Source organism: Macaca nemestrina, chromosome 1 (genome assembly GCF_043159975.1).
Source record: "Macaca nemestrina isolate mMacNem1 chromosome 1, mMacNem.hap1, whole genome shotgun sequence".
Taxonomy (NCBI): Eukaryota; Metazoa; Chordata; class Mammalia; order Primates; family Cercopithecidae; genus Macaca; species Macaca nemestrina.
This window is the reverse complement of record NC_092125.1, coordinates 124225395-124241078: the sequence shown is the minus strand read 5'-3', so window position 1 is coordinate 124241078 and position 15684 is coordinate 124225395. Positions and strand designations below refer to the sequence as shown.

General features: G+C 39.1%; 1 protein-coding gene across 2 annotated transcripts in view; it reads left to right on the top strand.

Annotated features, from left to right (window-relative positions):
* Positions 1–15684, top strand: part of LOC105489227 (G protein signaling modulator 2) — a 55880-nt gene that overhangs the window by 34573 nt on the left and 5623 nt on the right. For both annotated transcript variants that reach the window (XM_011753933.3, XM_011753932.3), the window contains 4 exons: positions 3565–3635; positions 7514–7690; positions 11339–11498; positions 12907–13124. In XM_011753933.3, coding sequence (XP_011752235.3) covers positions 3565–3635; positions 7514–7690; positions 11339–11498; positions 12907–13124 — 626 coding nt within the window. The remainder of the gene's footprint in view (positions 1–3564; positions 3636–7513; positions 7691–11338; positions 11499–12906; positions 13125–15684) is intronic.

Here is a 15684-nt window from a genome sequence, read left to right as displayed (position 1 = left end):
AAATGAAAATGTTCCATTTATAAGACACAGTAGCAGATTGGAGAAAGAATAAAATGCAACTACACACTACTTGCAAGAGAAATATATAATATAAGGATATAATAAGCCTGAAAGTAAAAGAATAGATGATTCGCCATGCAAAAACTAACCAAAAGACAGCCAGTATAGCTATGTTAATAGCAGATAAAATGTACTTTAAGGCAAAGGGTCTTACTAGAAATGAAGAAGGTCAGCTGAGTGTGGTAAGTCACGCCTGTAATCCCAGCACTTTGGGAGGCTGAGGCCAGTGGATCACTTGAGATCAGGAGTTCGAGACCAGCCTGGCCAACATAGTGAGACCCCCGTCTCTACTAAAAATACAAACATTAGCTGGGGGTGGTGGCAGCGCCCTGTAATCCCAGCTACTCAGGAGCTGAGGCAGGAGAATCTCTTGAACCCAGGAGGTGGAGGTTGCAGGGAGCCGAGATCATACCACTGCACTCTAGCCTGGGCAACACAGCGAGACTCCATCTCAAAAAAAACAAAAACGTAAATGAAGGTCACTTTACAGTGGTGCTTAACAGTGATTAACAGTTCAATTCACCAGGAAGATACATGCATTAAATGCGTCTGGGCTTAGTAGGCCTTTATAACAAGGCCTTAACGTACATAAAGCAAAATTAAAGAAATGGGAAAATCTACAGTTATAATGGGAAATTTTAACACATCTCTCTCAGTAATTATAAATCATACTCAAGTGGGAAGACAATTTTTTTTTTCCCCCCAAGACAGGCTCTTACTCTGTCACCAGGCGGGAGCACAGTGGAGCCATCTCAGCTTACTGCAGCCTCTACCTCCCAGGCTCAAGCAATCTGCCCACCTCAGCCTCTTGAGTAGCTGGAACTATAGGCACACGCCACCACGTCTGGCTGATTTTTATATTTTTTGGCAGAGATGGGGTTTTCCCATGTTGCCCAGGCTAGTCTCGAACTTATGAGTTCAAGGGATCTGCCCACCTCAGTCTCCCAAAGTGCTGGGATTACAGGCATGCACCACCATGCCCGGCTGACAAAATTTTATAAAAGATTTCGGTTCTTCTCAGATTGATAAAAATTAAGTGCACTGCCAAACACATCACAATTATTTTATGGAACTTCATGAAGTTATTCACAAGTTTATATGAAACAAAAAAGTTCTGAGAAATACCAAAACATTCCTAAGGACATGAAAAGTGCTTTCTTTACAGATATAAGTAATAAGACAGTGTGCTGTTGGCATAAAGACAAACAAATAGACCAGTGGAATCAAGTAGAGAGCCTATATTCCTTGCATATATGGAAAAGAATCTCACATAAAAATGAATTATTGATGGATTAAGGATTTAAATGTGAAAGACAGATTTAGAGCAGTAATAGTGATGATGCAGGAGAGAAGCAGTGGCTCATGCCTGTAATCCCAGCACTTTGGGAGGTTGAGGCAGGAGGATCGCTTGCATCCAGCAGTCAAGACCAGCCTGGACAATATAGGACCCCTGTCTGTATCAAAAAAAAAAAAAAAAGTTGGAAATGGTGTTGCATGCCTATAGTCCCAGCTACTTGGTAGGCTCAGGTGGGAGGATCGCTTGAGCCCAAGAGGTCAAAGCTGCAGTGAGCCATGATTGTACCACTGCACTCCAGCCTGGGCAATAGAGCAAGACCCCTTCTCAAAAAAAGAGATGGGGGCTGGCCAGGGATGGTGGCTCACGCAAGTAATCCCAACACTTTGGGAGTCCAAGGTGGGCAGATCACTTGAGGTCATGAGTTCCAGACCAGCCTGGTCAACATGGTGAAACCCTGTCTCTATTTAAAAAAAAATGGGGGTGGAGGGCACGGGGGGGCAAAAGTGACGAACAGTACACAAATAGCCCATAAATAGAAGATACTTAACTTCATCTCATCAGCAAAAATCACAGTGGAGTACTATTAGAAACTTATGAGGTAAACAAAAATTACTACCAGTATTAAAATGATGCAGGGTAATGGAAACTCTTATATGGATTATATGAAATAGTTTCATATAAAACTATTATATGAAACTGTGTGGATATGGTATTGATGGGATAGAAATTGGTGTACCCTGAAGTACAATCCAGCAACATTCTGGTGAAGTTAAAGATACGCCAATGTATGATCCAGCTGTTCCATTCCTGTTCTGCTCCCAGTTATATATTCCTGATAACCACCAAACTGGAAGAAATGCTTGTTCATGTACACTGAGAGACATTCCCAAGAATATCTGTAGTGTGCTTATCATAGCAAAAAATTGGAAGCAACCCAAATATCTATCACTAGTAAAATGGATAATTTCCTAGTCCACTGTACAGTCTGTTATTTTTGAGACGGTGTGGATAGTATAAACCAGTTATTATAAAAAGCCCTTGCCAAAAATGGCAATGAAAATGAATTAAGGTATACATGGCAACTTGGATGAATCTCACAAATATAAGGTTTCTCAAAGCTGGTTGCAGAATACATACAGTATGATACCATTTATAAGTGTTTCAAAACCCACACATGCTGTATTGCTAAGAAATACATGCATTTGTAATGAAAATGCATAAAAGCACAGGGAAGACAAGGTAAATTATGAGGGGAGTTATACAAGGGGAGTTTAATGTGTTTGTAATGTTTCATTTTTTAAGCTGGGTATTAGGTATTTCTTATGCCTTTTAAAATATTGCCTAATATGGCCGGGCGCGGTGGCTCAAGCCTGTAATCCCAGCACTGTGGGAGGCCGAGATGGGCGGATCACGAGGTCAGGAGATCGAGACCATCCTGGCTAACACGGTGAAACCCCGTCTCTACTAAAAAATACAAAAAACTAGCCGGGCGAGGTGGTGGGCGCCTGTAGTCCCAGCTACTCAGGAGGCTGAGGCAGGAGAGTGGCGTGAACCCGGGAGGCGGAGCTTGCAGTGAGCTGAGATCCAGCCTGGGCGGCAGAGCGAGACTCCGTCTCAAAAAAAAAAAAAAAATATTGCCTAATATTTTAAAAGATTAAATGGATATGGAAATTCTCTATATTTAATAACTTTACTGAAAAAAATTTAAGGCCTTGTTTACTTGTTTTCTGACTGGCAGTAAGTCTGTCATCTAATGAGATCTTAAAATGGAAAGGGGTGACCTAGAAAGGAATAACAGCGTGGTAGTGGGGATGCTATTTTGATTCTTTTCACACAATTGAAGGCCTACAGCCTTTACCTTATGTTGTTATAAGGAATAAACCGCTCTACAGTTTGTTATTTTTGAAACTGTGTGGATAGTATAAAACCAGTTACTATAAAATGCCTTTTTCAAATTAAGGGGTAATGTTAGTTTCCAACCAAAATGTAACTTCCTTACATCAAAGCATTTTAGAGGGGAATGTATATTCTATTTTTGTGTAGCTGGTATGGAAAATCATTATTCTTAGAAGAATACATATTTGTACAGGTTTTCTCCTTCCATATGGGTTTGTGTATCAGATTTTAGAACTGAATAATGTAATGATGCTGAACTTGTACTCTTAAGGGCTCCCTGGTTTATTTGAATTAATTTTTTTTAAACAAAGGTGTACGCCCCAAGTTGGGACGCCGGCACAGTATGGAAAATATGGAACTTATGAAGTTAACACCAGAAAAGGTGGGTGACAGGTTTTATATTTTAAATTTCATGAACTATTATAAAATGTTTTAATAACTTTTCATTTAATGAAATAATTTAAATAAGGCTTGCCCTATATAGATATCACTTTAAAAGTTGCCTGTAAAAAAAAATCAGAAAAAGTATAGTGCAAAAAGAATGCGTACAGTATGCTGCCATCTGTTTAAGAAAAATACATGCATATATTTCCTTTGTAGATTCCTAAAACATTTCTGGAATAAGATGTAAGAAACAGGCTAACAGTGATTTCTTCTGGGAAGAGGACTGAGTGGGTTAGGCTAGAAATACTTTATATACCAGTTTGAACTATTTGAATCATTTACCAAGTAAATGTATTACTTTTTTTTTTTAATTAGATCAGGAAGATCAAAAGGACAACCTTTTTTTCCCAACTACATAGCAACTTTATTGCCAAGATAAATGAAATTTATGATCAAAAGGAGAGTTGTTCTTCTAGCTGCATTCTTGAAAAGCTTTTTTTTTTTTTTTTTTAAACAAGTACTTTGTGTTGAAGATACATCTTCCTTAGGCTTTTTCTTGGGGGAGAGGGGTGCATAGTAAAAGGGAAGGGACTTCATAATTAGAAACAGGTTATTGAAGAACACATCAAGACTACTTTCTTCCATTTCCTTTGAACTGAATATTACATTGTCAAAATAGGCTCTCAGCCGGGCGCGGAGGCTCGCGCCTGTAATCCCAGCACTTTGGGAGGCCAAGGTGGGTGGATCATGAGGTCAGGAGATCGAGACCATCCTGGCCAACACGGTGAAACCCTGTCTTTACTAAAAATGCAAACGTTAGCTGGGTGTGGTGGTGCACTCCTGTAGTCCTAGCTACTCGGGAGGCTGAGGCAGAAGAATCGCTTGAACCAGGGAGGCGGAGGTTTCTGTGAGCTGAGATCGCGCCACTGCACTCCAGCCTGGCCACAGAGCGAGACTTGTCTCAAAAAAAAAAAAAAAAAAAAAAATGGTTCTCGTTCTTTTATGTTTTTTTTTTTTTTTTTCGTGATGGAGTCTTGCTGAGACTGGGACTATGGGTGTACATCATCATGCCTGGCTAAGTTTTTTCAGAGACAGAGTCTCGCACTGTGTTGTTTAAACTGGTCTTGAACTCCTGGCCTTTAGCAATCATCCTGCCTCAGCCGCCTGAGTTGCTGGTATTATAGGTGTGAACCACTGTGCCAGCTGTGGTATATTTTTAAAAATACTTTTTATAAAATATCTTCATTACAGCAACTTTAGAAAATTTGAATACAGAAATAAAGATAATCAGTAATCCTGCCTCCTGATGGTAACTACAGTTATTTTGGCATCTATTCATCTGGCATTTTCATATGGATGTTACAGACACTATTTTCTAATATGTGGTAATCTATCAAGAACGTCTTTCCAGCTGGACGCAGTGGCTCATGCCTGTAATCCTAACACTTTGGGAGGCCGAGGCAGGCAGATCACTTGAACCCCGGAGTTTGAGACCAGCCTGGGCAACATGGTGAAACCCTGTCTCTACAATTAAAAAAAAAAAAGATAGAAAAATTAGCTAGGCTTGATGTTGCATGCCATGCCTGTAGTCCCAGCTACTTGGGAGGCTGAGGCAGGAGTATCGTTTGCGCCTGGGATGCAGAGGTTGCAATAAGCCATGATTGTGTCACTGGACTCCAGCCTGGGTAACAGAGTGAGACCCTGTCTCTGGGGAAAAAAAAAAAAAAAAAAGAAAAAGGAACATCTTTCCATGCCATTAAATATTCTTCTGCCCTATCATTATAACAATAACATATGCTTTTTCAATAGTGATAGTTTATGTGTGAATAGTCTTCAAAAAACCAAAATCTAATTGTGTTAGAATCATATCCAAGATATTTTTATTCCAGCAATTCACAGTTATTTGGAAACTCTAGTAATTTTTAAAGGACTTTGTGATTTTTCCAAATGTCCAGCTTTTCTTTGTGAGTGGCTCTCAAATATAAATTTGTTAAATCCACAAATTATTTTTTAAAAGCTTTTAAGGCAATTTTTGTCTACTTTCTTCTTTTAGGAACATACTAATAAGTAGCAAAATTAATTTGCTATCTTCTGCCTACCTATGTAGTGGTACTAACAGTGTTATATGTAAGAAGCTGACCAGATTTGACCTTGTAATTCTCCAAGAGCCAAGTGATAAAATTCTATCCTTAATTTAAAATATGTTTAAGTGTAATTAGTTCTTTGTATTGGTTTCTTTTCCTCATAATAAAGCTGTCAAATAATTCATTATTTCATTATTCTCAACAAAGTAAAGAAGCATACATAAGGAAAAAGGGAATTGCTTTGCCCTGTATTCTTGTTTTCAGTATTGTTGAGAAGTTCAAATAAATATATAAGGAACATTTTTAATTTTTCTTCTTGGGTTTTGGGTACAGTTTTATGTTCTCACATCAAGGACCATTTTCCTTTTCTCTAAACAATAGACCATGAAATCCACTGTAGTAAATAATTTCCCCTTATAATGTGTATGTGAAAAGGAATCGATGGCTTGGTTCACTTACTAACCACATGTTTTAAAAACAGCAACAAGGCCTGGCGCGGTGGCTCACGCCTGTAATCCCAGCACTTTGGGAGGCCAAGGTGGGTGGATCACAAAGTCAAGAGATCGAGACCATCCTGGCCAACGTGGTGAAACCCCGTCTTTACTAAAAATACAAAAAATTAGCCGGGCGTGGTGGTGGGCACCTGTAGTCCCAGCTACTCGGGAGGCTGAGGCAGGAGAATCACTTGAACCTGGGAGGTGGAGCTTGCAGTGAGCTGAGATTGCACCACTGCACTCCAGCCTGGCAACAGAAAAAGAAGAAAAAAAACACCAACAAATGTATTTATATGCGTATATATATATATACACATACACACACACACACACACACACACACACTCTATATATATATATAAATGGGTTCTCACTATGTTGTCCAGGCTAGCCTCAAATTCCTGGGCTCAAGCAATCCTCCTGCCTCAGCCTCCTGAGTAGCTGGGATTATAGGTGTGAGCCACCATCCCCAGCTACATGTCTCACTCCCCTGTACGTTTATTTCAGTTTGTGCCTCATGGGGCACTTTTCTGGATTGGTGGAAATGTTCTATGTATTGATTGGAGTAGGGGTTATATGGCTTCCAATCATAGACTTAAAGTCTGTGCATTTGACTGTAATTTTACCTATGAAAAACTGTGTGTAACTAAAATTATTACATAGCATGAACCTTTAGACTTAATTATAAACATTTAAGACTGAATGTTAAAGCTGCAAATGTCAGAGCTATTGTATGTAGTGCATATTTTTCCCCTGTACTCAATAAATGTTATTTTGTTATTTGTAGGTTGTGTATTTACATCAGATCTAGACCTTTATAAATTGGTTTTGCCCATTGAGAATTTAGTACGGTATTAGTAAAAACAGTACTGTTTTTTTTTTAAAAATTACTGCTATGTTTCAAATATTAATTTTTATGTTTAAAAATTCTACATACATCCAAAAATTCCAGTTGTAACATATTTTTAAGTAACTCACGTCTAGAGTAAAACTTTGGCTCCTTCTCTGACCGTTCATACTTTATAAGGTTTTGGCAAACCTTGCTTTCTTATTCATAGGTTCTTTAAAAACCAGCATTTTAATGTTTTGATAATGAGAAATCCACAGTATGCATTTGGTACAAGATCTTGAAAATAGTGCAATATACTAAAAAAGATATTTTTAAAGAGATCTAAAATTCTTCCTCTCTCCCCCAGTAGTAAATAAGTGAGTATGTCAGGTTAATATTATGGGAAACCAGAAGAGAGCTGGGGATTTGGAGGTGTTTTTTCACCTACCTTCCATTTATAATTTTGTAGATACAGAACTGGAACAGTGAAATTCTTGCTAAGCAAAAACCTCTTATTGCCAAACCTTCTGCAAAGCTACTCTTTGTCAACAGACTGAAGGGGAAAAAATACAAAACGAATTCCTCCACTAAAGTTCTCCAAGATGCCAGTAATTCTATTGACCACCGAATTCCAGATTCTCAGAGGGTACGTTTAAGTTTTTGAGTATTGTGTGTTGAGTACCAACATTTGGGTTTTCTTGTATTCATACTGAATTTTTAGTAATTTAAATTAGACATGTAATATAAAATACCTTTGTATTCATATTTCCCTATCTTTTCTATCTTCTTCAAAATTAGAAATGGTAATTACTGTCTTAGTAGATAAGTTGCTCCCTTGTATTGGACAGTAATTATTTTTCTTTTTGTTTGTTTTTTCTCGAGATTGAATCTTGCTCTGTCACCCAGACTGGAGTTCAGTGGCGCAATCTCGGCTCACTGCGACCTCTGCCTCCCGGGTTCAAGCGATTCTCCTGCCTCAGCCTCCCAAGTAGCTGGGATTACAGGTGCGCACCACCATGCCCAGCTAATTTTTATATTTTTAGTAGAAACAGGGTTTCACCATGTTGGCCAGGCTGGTGTCGAACTCCTGACCTCAAGTGATTTGCCTGCCTTGGCCTCCCAAAGTGCTGGGATTACAGATGTGAAGCACTGCGCTTGGCCAATAATTATTTATTTGAGTCACTGTTGTTTGCAAAAATACTACCAGTTATTTCACTGCATTGTCTCCCAGTAAAACCACCCTCTACTCAGCTCAGAAGGCAGAACAAATTAAATTCAGATGCTCAAGAATTTTTAAATATTAATTTAGAATGAAGAGTGTCTGTTAGCATCTACTTCTATTAATCATATTATTGAAACTGTAATGATAGAATTACAAACTTTTGATGAAAAATGAGCCTGGGCAACATGGTGAAACTGTTTCTACCAAAAAATAAAAAGTTAGCCGGGTATGGTGGTATGTGCCTATGGTCCCAGAGCCCAGGAGGTGGAGGTTGCAGTAAGCTGAGATCATGCCACTACACTCCAGCCTGGGCAACAGAGCAAGACCCTGTCTCAAAAAAAAAAAGAGAAAAATGAGCATAGCAAACAGTTTATTTAATTTATTTAGAAATAAAAATATGATGGGTTTACTGATAATCAGTATCAGGGAAATCTCAAATCCAGCTACCCTATAATCTGGTAAAAGTATCAAAGTAAATTACAAAGAAGGTACTTCATATTATCAAATCCATTTATCTGCCAGGCGCAGTGGCTCATGCCTGTAATCCCAGCACTTTGGGAGGCAAAGGTGGGTAGATCTTCTGGATTTAAGAGTTCGAGATCAGCCTAGCCAACATGGTGACACCCCATCTCTACCAAAAATGCAAAAAAGTATCTGCGTGTGGTGGCACACACCTGTGGTCCCAGCTACTCAGAAGACTGGGGTGGGAGGACTGCTTGAGCCTGGGACGCAGAGGTTGCAGTGAGCTGAGATTGCACCACTGCACTCCAGCCTGGGTGACAGAGTGAGACCCCATCTCAAAAAAAATTAAAAAATAAAATTGGCTGGGCACGGTGGCTCATACCTGTAATCCCAGCACTTTGGGAGGCCAAGGCAGGCAGGTCACTTGAAGTCAGGAGTTCAAGACCAACCTGGCCAACATGGCAAAACCCCGTCTCTACTAAAAATACAAAAAATAGCTGGGTGTGATGGCACATGCCTGTAATTCCAGCTACTCAGGAGGCTGAGGCAGGAGAATCGCTTGAACCCAGGAGTTGGAGGTTGCAGTGAGCCGAGATCGTGCCACTGCACTCCAGCCTGGGCGACAGAGTGAGACTGTCTTCAAAAGAGTAAAATAAATAAAATCAATTTTTCCAGCAATGAGAGCCTTTGAAAAAAAAGTTAACTTTTTTGTTTTAAGTTAGAGATTTCTTTTGTCAGCATTTCATTTATACTTATATCCTTGTAGTGTCTTTTGTCTCAATTTCTTTCCCCCAAGTCTGTGGTATTGTTATAGAATGCCTCGATTTTTATCAGTGGTTTCTTACATAGCTTTTCTGGGATAGCTATGACTAATAAAATTAAAACTTATGGGGTATATATAAATTCAGGGATATTTTTGTAGATCTAGAGCAGGACTGGAATTCAAGGAAGTCACGCCTTTGTTCAAAGTTTGGGGTCTTAACTAAGCTCACTTAGCTCAACTGAAAATGCCCATACTTTTGGAGCCATATATATTTTTACGTTCAGTCTTTAATTCTAGGCTTTTTTGCTCCTAGGAAAAAGTCTTTTGTTGGTAATTAACACATTTGACTGTGGCTTATGTATATATCATTCCCAAACCTCAAATTTAACATGTTAAAAACTTCTCTTAATCACTCCTGTTTTCCTTGTCCCAGTTAAAGGGATACTATTTACTCTGTCCCTAAGCCAGGAACCCCAGTGTCGTGCAAGATTCCCTCTTTCACTAACCACATCAAATCTACTGTGTCCCTCAGATCTGCTCTCACCCTCACCCCTTTTAAAAAATATCTGCTACCCCAGCACTTTGGGAGGCCAAGGCAGGCAGATCACCTGAGGTCGGGAGTTCAAGACCAGCTTGGCCAACATGGTGAAACCCTGACTGTACAAAAAATACAAAAATTAGCCAGGTGTGGTGGCATGCACCTATAGTCCCAGATACTCAGGAGGCTGAGGCAGGAGAATCACTTGAACCTGGGAGGCAGAGGTTGCAGTGAGCCAAGATCATACCACTGCACTTCAGCCTGGATGACAGAGCGAGATTCCGCAAAAAAAAAAAAAAAAAAAAAAAAATCTGCTACCATGTCTTAGCCTAGTACTTACTCTCTTACCTAGACTTCAATAGGTACCTGAACTGATCTCCCTGCCTTCATTTATTATCGCTAAACAAAACTGCTTAAAATTGACTATTGCCAGTGCTCATCTTATTTCACATAGGATAAAGTCTACATTTGTTAGTATTGCATACAAAGGCCTCTTCCCTCCTCTATACCTACCCCTACCCTTCAGTTCATCATCAATTGAATACTATTGCATATTAACCAGTATGAAACATCTCTCACCTCCAAATGTCTATTCATTCTTAAGGAGCCAACACAAATACATGCTATGAAATTTTCCCTGTTTCTCCTAAAAATTAGTTCTTCTCTCCTCCTCAGGCCCATAACATTTTTTGTATATGTGCCTCTATTATAATACATCATTATGAAAAAATTAAAATAATTACTTGTATTAAACATTGCATTAATCATTTCAGTTTTGAAGCCTTCCAAATGAAGTATAAATATAGATCTTGCTCTCCTCACAAATATTCATTTATTTGAAGTTTGTATTTTTTCAGGGTCTTCAAATCTAAGTATAATAAAAAGACCTTAGAAATCACTATGGTAGGAAAATACCCTTGTTTTCTTTCTTAGACAGCTCTTACAAAGAGGTAAGTGTACTTAAATTCCACTGTAGAATGTTTAGAACTGAATGCAGAGCCTGAAGTACAGGCCTGTATCACCAGTGTTTGCATAATTCAGTATCTGTAGTGGTTCTGTTACGTCTGAGGTATGTTTCTTTAGCTTCAGAAATACAGGAATTAAAAACTAGAAGTGCTTTTTGTTAGTTGGATTAAAATAAGATTTTATTACCAATATTTGCCATCTTGTATTCTTTTTCAAAATGTCAATTCTCATTTTTAATCCTCATCCTTTATCTTTTGCATTTAAATGCATCATGATGTTCACTGATGATCTAAAAATAATACTGGAATATTCAAATGAACTAGACTTCCTCTCAATATTTTAGAAAATCAGTGCAGATGCTATTGGAGATGAAGGGTTCTTTGACTTATTAAGCCGATTTCAAAGCAATAGGATGGATGATCAGAGATGTTGCTTGCAAGAAAAGAACTCCCATACAGCTTCAACAACAACTTCTTCCACTCCCCCCAAAATGATGCTAAAAAGTAAGTCATCTCTGTTTCTCCCCTGATTTTAATAGTTCTCTTTGATATTCTTGTGGTTTATTTCTGAGAATTGAGTTCCCATCATAAGAGATATAATAAATGAGCCTGAATCCAGGTATATCCGAAATGCTGCTATTATACAGTTCAAACAAGGTTTTTTCAGTTCCCTTATGTATATCTGTGTTTTTAGTCCAATGTGCCTTCTACTAACTATATTATACTACCTCCCTAGTTTTCTTTGAAAAATCTGTTGTGGAAAATGTGACTGTGAGCCAGGTGTGGTGGTGCACGCCTGTAATCTCAGCTACTTGGGAGGCTGAAGTGGGAGGATCACTTGAGGTCAGGAGTTTGAGGCTATAGTGTGCAATGATCGTGTTTGTGAATAGCCACCGCACTGCAGCCTGGGCAGCATAGTTAAAGCCTATGTCTAAAAAATATATAAAAATAAAATCTGATTTTATTTATTTATTTGAGACGAGATCTTGCTGTTAGCCAAGCTGGAGTGCCAGGCCATGATCATAGTCAGTGCAGCCTTGTGCTTCTGGGCTCAAGTGGTCCTCCTACCTCAGCCCCCCAAGTAACTGGGACTCCAGGCACACACCACCATGCCCAGCTAATTATTTTTATTTTTTGTGGAGATGAGGTCTTGCTATGTTGTCCAGGCTGGTCTCAAGCTCCTGGCCTCAAGTGATCTTCCTGCCTTAGCCTCCCAAAGTGCTGGTATTCCAGGCATGAGCTACCATGCCCAGCCTTAATATAACTTTTAAAAATACAAATGAGGAAGAAAAGTAGTTATACATACTTTATGATTATATATAAAATGTCAATACTTCGTATCTGAATTAAGAAAGAAAAACAAAGACAGACTGAAGAGGAACCTATGGCTAAGGCTGAGGCTAAGGCCTGGCTGAGTTAGAAAGGACTAAAATAGGTTGCTTATATTTTTCTATTTCAGCTACCAAAAGACTTCTTATACCGTAGACCAAGACTTGCCAGCAGCACTTAACTGTTAGTTTACTAAATGATTTGTATCCAGGGCCTAGAATAAAAAACACTGTCCCACACATCCTGATCTGAGAAATTATGTAAGAAAAACAGTTTATTCACCTTCTGAAATCTGGTCACATATAGTTACATTTTGAGTGAGCGTTAAATAGAGAAATATAGCCAAATCTGAATAACCCCCAAGTGGGTCATTTGAAGTACTCTAGGGTTCATTTTTCCCTCCCGCCAGTAAAAACCACACCCATCTAGCCAAAGCCCATCCGTGTCAGCGCTATAGCAGGAGGGCAGGGCAGGTATTGGGACTGGCAAGGCTGAAAAGATCTAGGTATATATAATAAATGTGCTTAGGTTTTTTTTGTTTTTTTGTTTTTTTTAACCTTTCGCTTTCTTCTACTGTTCTTAGCACCGTCTGTTCCTGTGGTATCCCCCAACACGGATGAGTTTTTAGATCTTCTTGCCAGCTCACAGAGCCGTCGTCTGGATGACCAGAGGGCTAGTTTCAGTAATTTGCCAGGGCTTCGTCTAACACAAAACAACAGCCAGTCGGTACTTAGCCACCTGATGACTAATGACAACAAAGAGGCTGATGAAGATTTCTTTGACATCCTTGTAAAATGTCAAGTATGTCTGTATGTTTTTTTCATTCTGCATACAGCTCAGATGCCACTGAGAACATTGGCAGTGTTATAATTCTCATTCAGGAAGGGCTTATTTTTTATTAGAGAGTTATTATTGTCCCTCATTCAGTAAAAAATTATTGAACACCGATTATATTTCAGGTGCTATTCTAGGCATTGAGGACACACTTGATTTTTAAAGGATCTTACATTTTAGGAGAGACAAGTGCATGTGTGTGTGTTTGTGTGTGTGTATGTGTATAGAGAGAGAGTATGTGTGTGTATGTGTGTTGTATTAGGTAATCATACTTGCTATGAAGAACTTTAAAGGAGGATAAAGGGGTAGTGGATAAGCGAAGGTGTTGGTGGTAGGGGGAGTGTCTGTTTTAGGTAGGGTGGTTAGAGAAGACCTTTCTAGATTGTCATTTGAACAGAGACCTGAATGCAGTGAAGCAGTCAGCCATGTGACTATCTAGAGAAAGAGTATTCCATGCAGAGGCAGCAAGTCCCCTCTTGGATATAAAAGCTTAGCCAGTTCAAGGAATGGCAAATGTGACTGGCATGGGATGGGTAGGGGAAGGGAAGAGTCGCACAAAATGAGGATGGAGAAGTAATCAGGGCCTAGATCATCTAGGCTCTTGGAGGCCATGATAAAGTCTTGTGTTTTAGATGTATTAAGAAAGTACTGGGAGTATCCTCAAAGAGGATCCTGGCTACTGATGGAAGAATGTAGAGTGGCAAGGGTGTTAGTATGAAAACCAGCTAGGAAGATAGTATGGCAATGCAGGCAAAAAATACTGGTGATGTGGACTAGAGTGGTAACAGTGAGTAGTCAGCGTAGGGCTACATTATTAGTTATTATATCAGTTATATATTATGGTTAGTTGGCAGGATGTCTTAATAAATTGGGTAGAGGGTTTCAGGGAAAGAGAATCAAAGATTACTTATACCTTGAATAACTGGGAAATGAATGGTTCTATTTACTGAAATGGAGATGACTAGAGGAGAAGCAAGTTTGGAGACAAAAAGCAAGAGTTCTGTTTTAGACATGTTAAATTTGGTAAACTGTTAGCCAGTTCAAGGAATGGCAGGTGTGACTGGTATAGACAATGAAGTAGAGGTGTTAAATAGGCAATTTGATGTGAAATCTGGAGCCCAAGGGAGATGTAAACTTGGGAGGCATCAGCATATAGCTGGTATTAAAGCCCTGGGAAGAAATTACCTAAAGAATAGGACAGGAAGACTAAGCCCTGAGCATTTCAAAGTCTACTAGTTAGATGGAGGAAGATGAGCTGGCAAAGCAGCAACAGCCAGAGAGTTGGAAGGATACCCCGAGGGTGGGCTGGGGTGGGGTGGGGTGAGGTGTGGTGTGGTGGAAATCAAGTGAAGAGTATATCTTAAGCAGTGCTCAACTGTGGCAAATGTTGCTAAGAACCTGAGTCAGATGATAACTACTAGATTTGATAACATGGAGATTATAAATAATTTTGAAAGATACTGTTTCAGTGGTATGGTGGGGACAAAGGATTGAGTGGGGTGGGAAAATGGGAAGTGTGAAAGGGGAGATAGTAAATATAGAAAACTTTAATGGGTTAAATGGACCATTAGCTAGAAAAGAAATACAAGGCAAATGTGGTTTTTTCTTTTCTTTTTTGGGGTGATAACATAGTTTACAGGTGGAAACGGTCAAGTAGAGAAGAGTCAGTGATGTAGGTAAGTCTGGGGTAACTGAAGAACACAGTTTTTGTGTAGGTGAGAGAGGGAAAGCAGAGTATGCATTTGGAGATGGGAGCAAGTAGGAATTCTCTCTGGATGCTTTTATTGTCTCACCAAAGAAAGAAGTAGTCATTAGTTAAGACTGGGGTTGGGGAGCCCTACAAATTTGAAGAGAAAGGAAGTGGGAAATAGATGACTTAGAGAAACTGAAACTAGGGGAAAGTATTAAGAATACTGTGCTGTGGAAAGAACCCACCTGAGGTTCACAGTCACTGGAAGTAAAACTGGTTGAATGCAATTGTGTATTTATCCAGTCATAACCAGCTGCTTGAAGCAGAGAGATAAATCAAGACTGATATTTTGCCAGGAGAATGGGATTTAGGGGAGAGAATGGTAGTTGAAGACATGTGCCAGGAAGTGATTTTAATAATGGACTTTAGAATCTAGGCTGTAAGAAGGGAAATAAAGAAATGAAAGGTGTGAAAGTAAAAAGTAGCAGTGGTCCCAGTAGATTCAAGGAATGCTAAAGATACATAACAAACCATCAAGATCTATGAAGCAAAAATTAACAGAATTGAAGGGAGAAATGGACAGTTCTACAAAAATAGTTGCGGAATTCAATATCCTATGCTCATTAATGGATAGGACAACTAGAAGATAAGTGAGGAAAAGGAGGACTTGAATACACAGTAAACCAACTAGATTTAATGTGCACATATAGCACACTTGACCCAACAGCAGTGTGCACATTCTTCTGAAGTGCACATGGAACATTTTTCAGGTCAGTCCATATGTTAGGCCACAAATTCTCAACAGATTTAAAAGATAACTATCATATAAAGTACCTT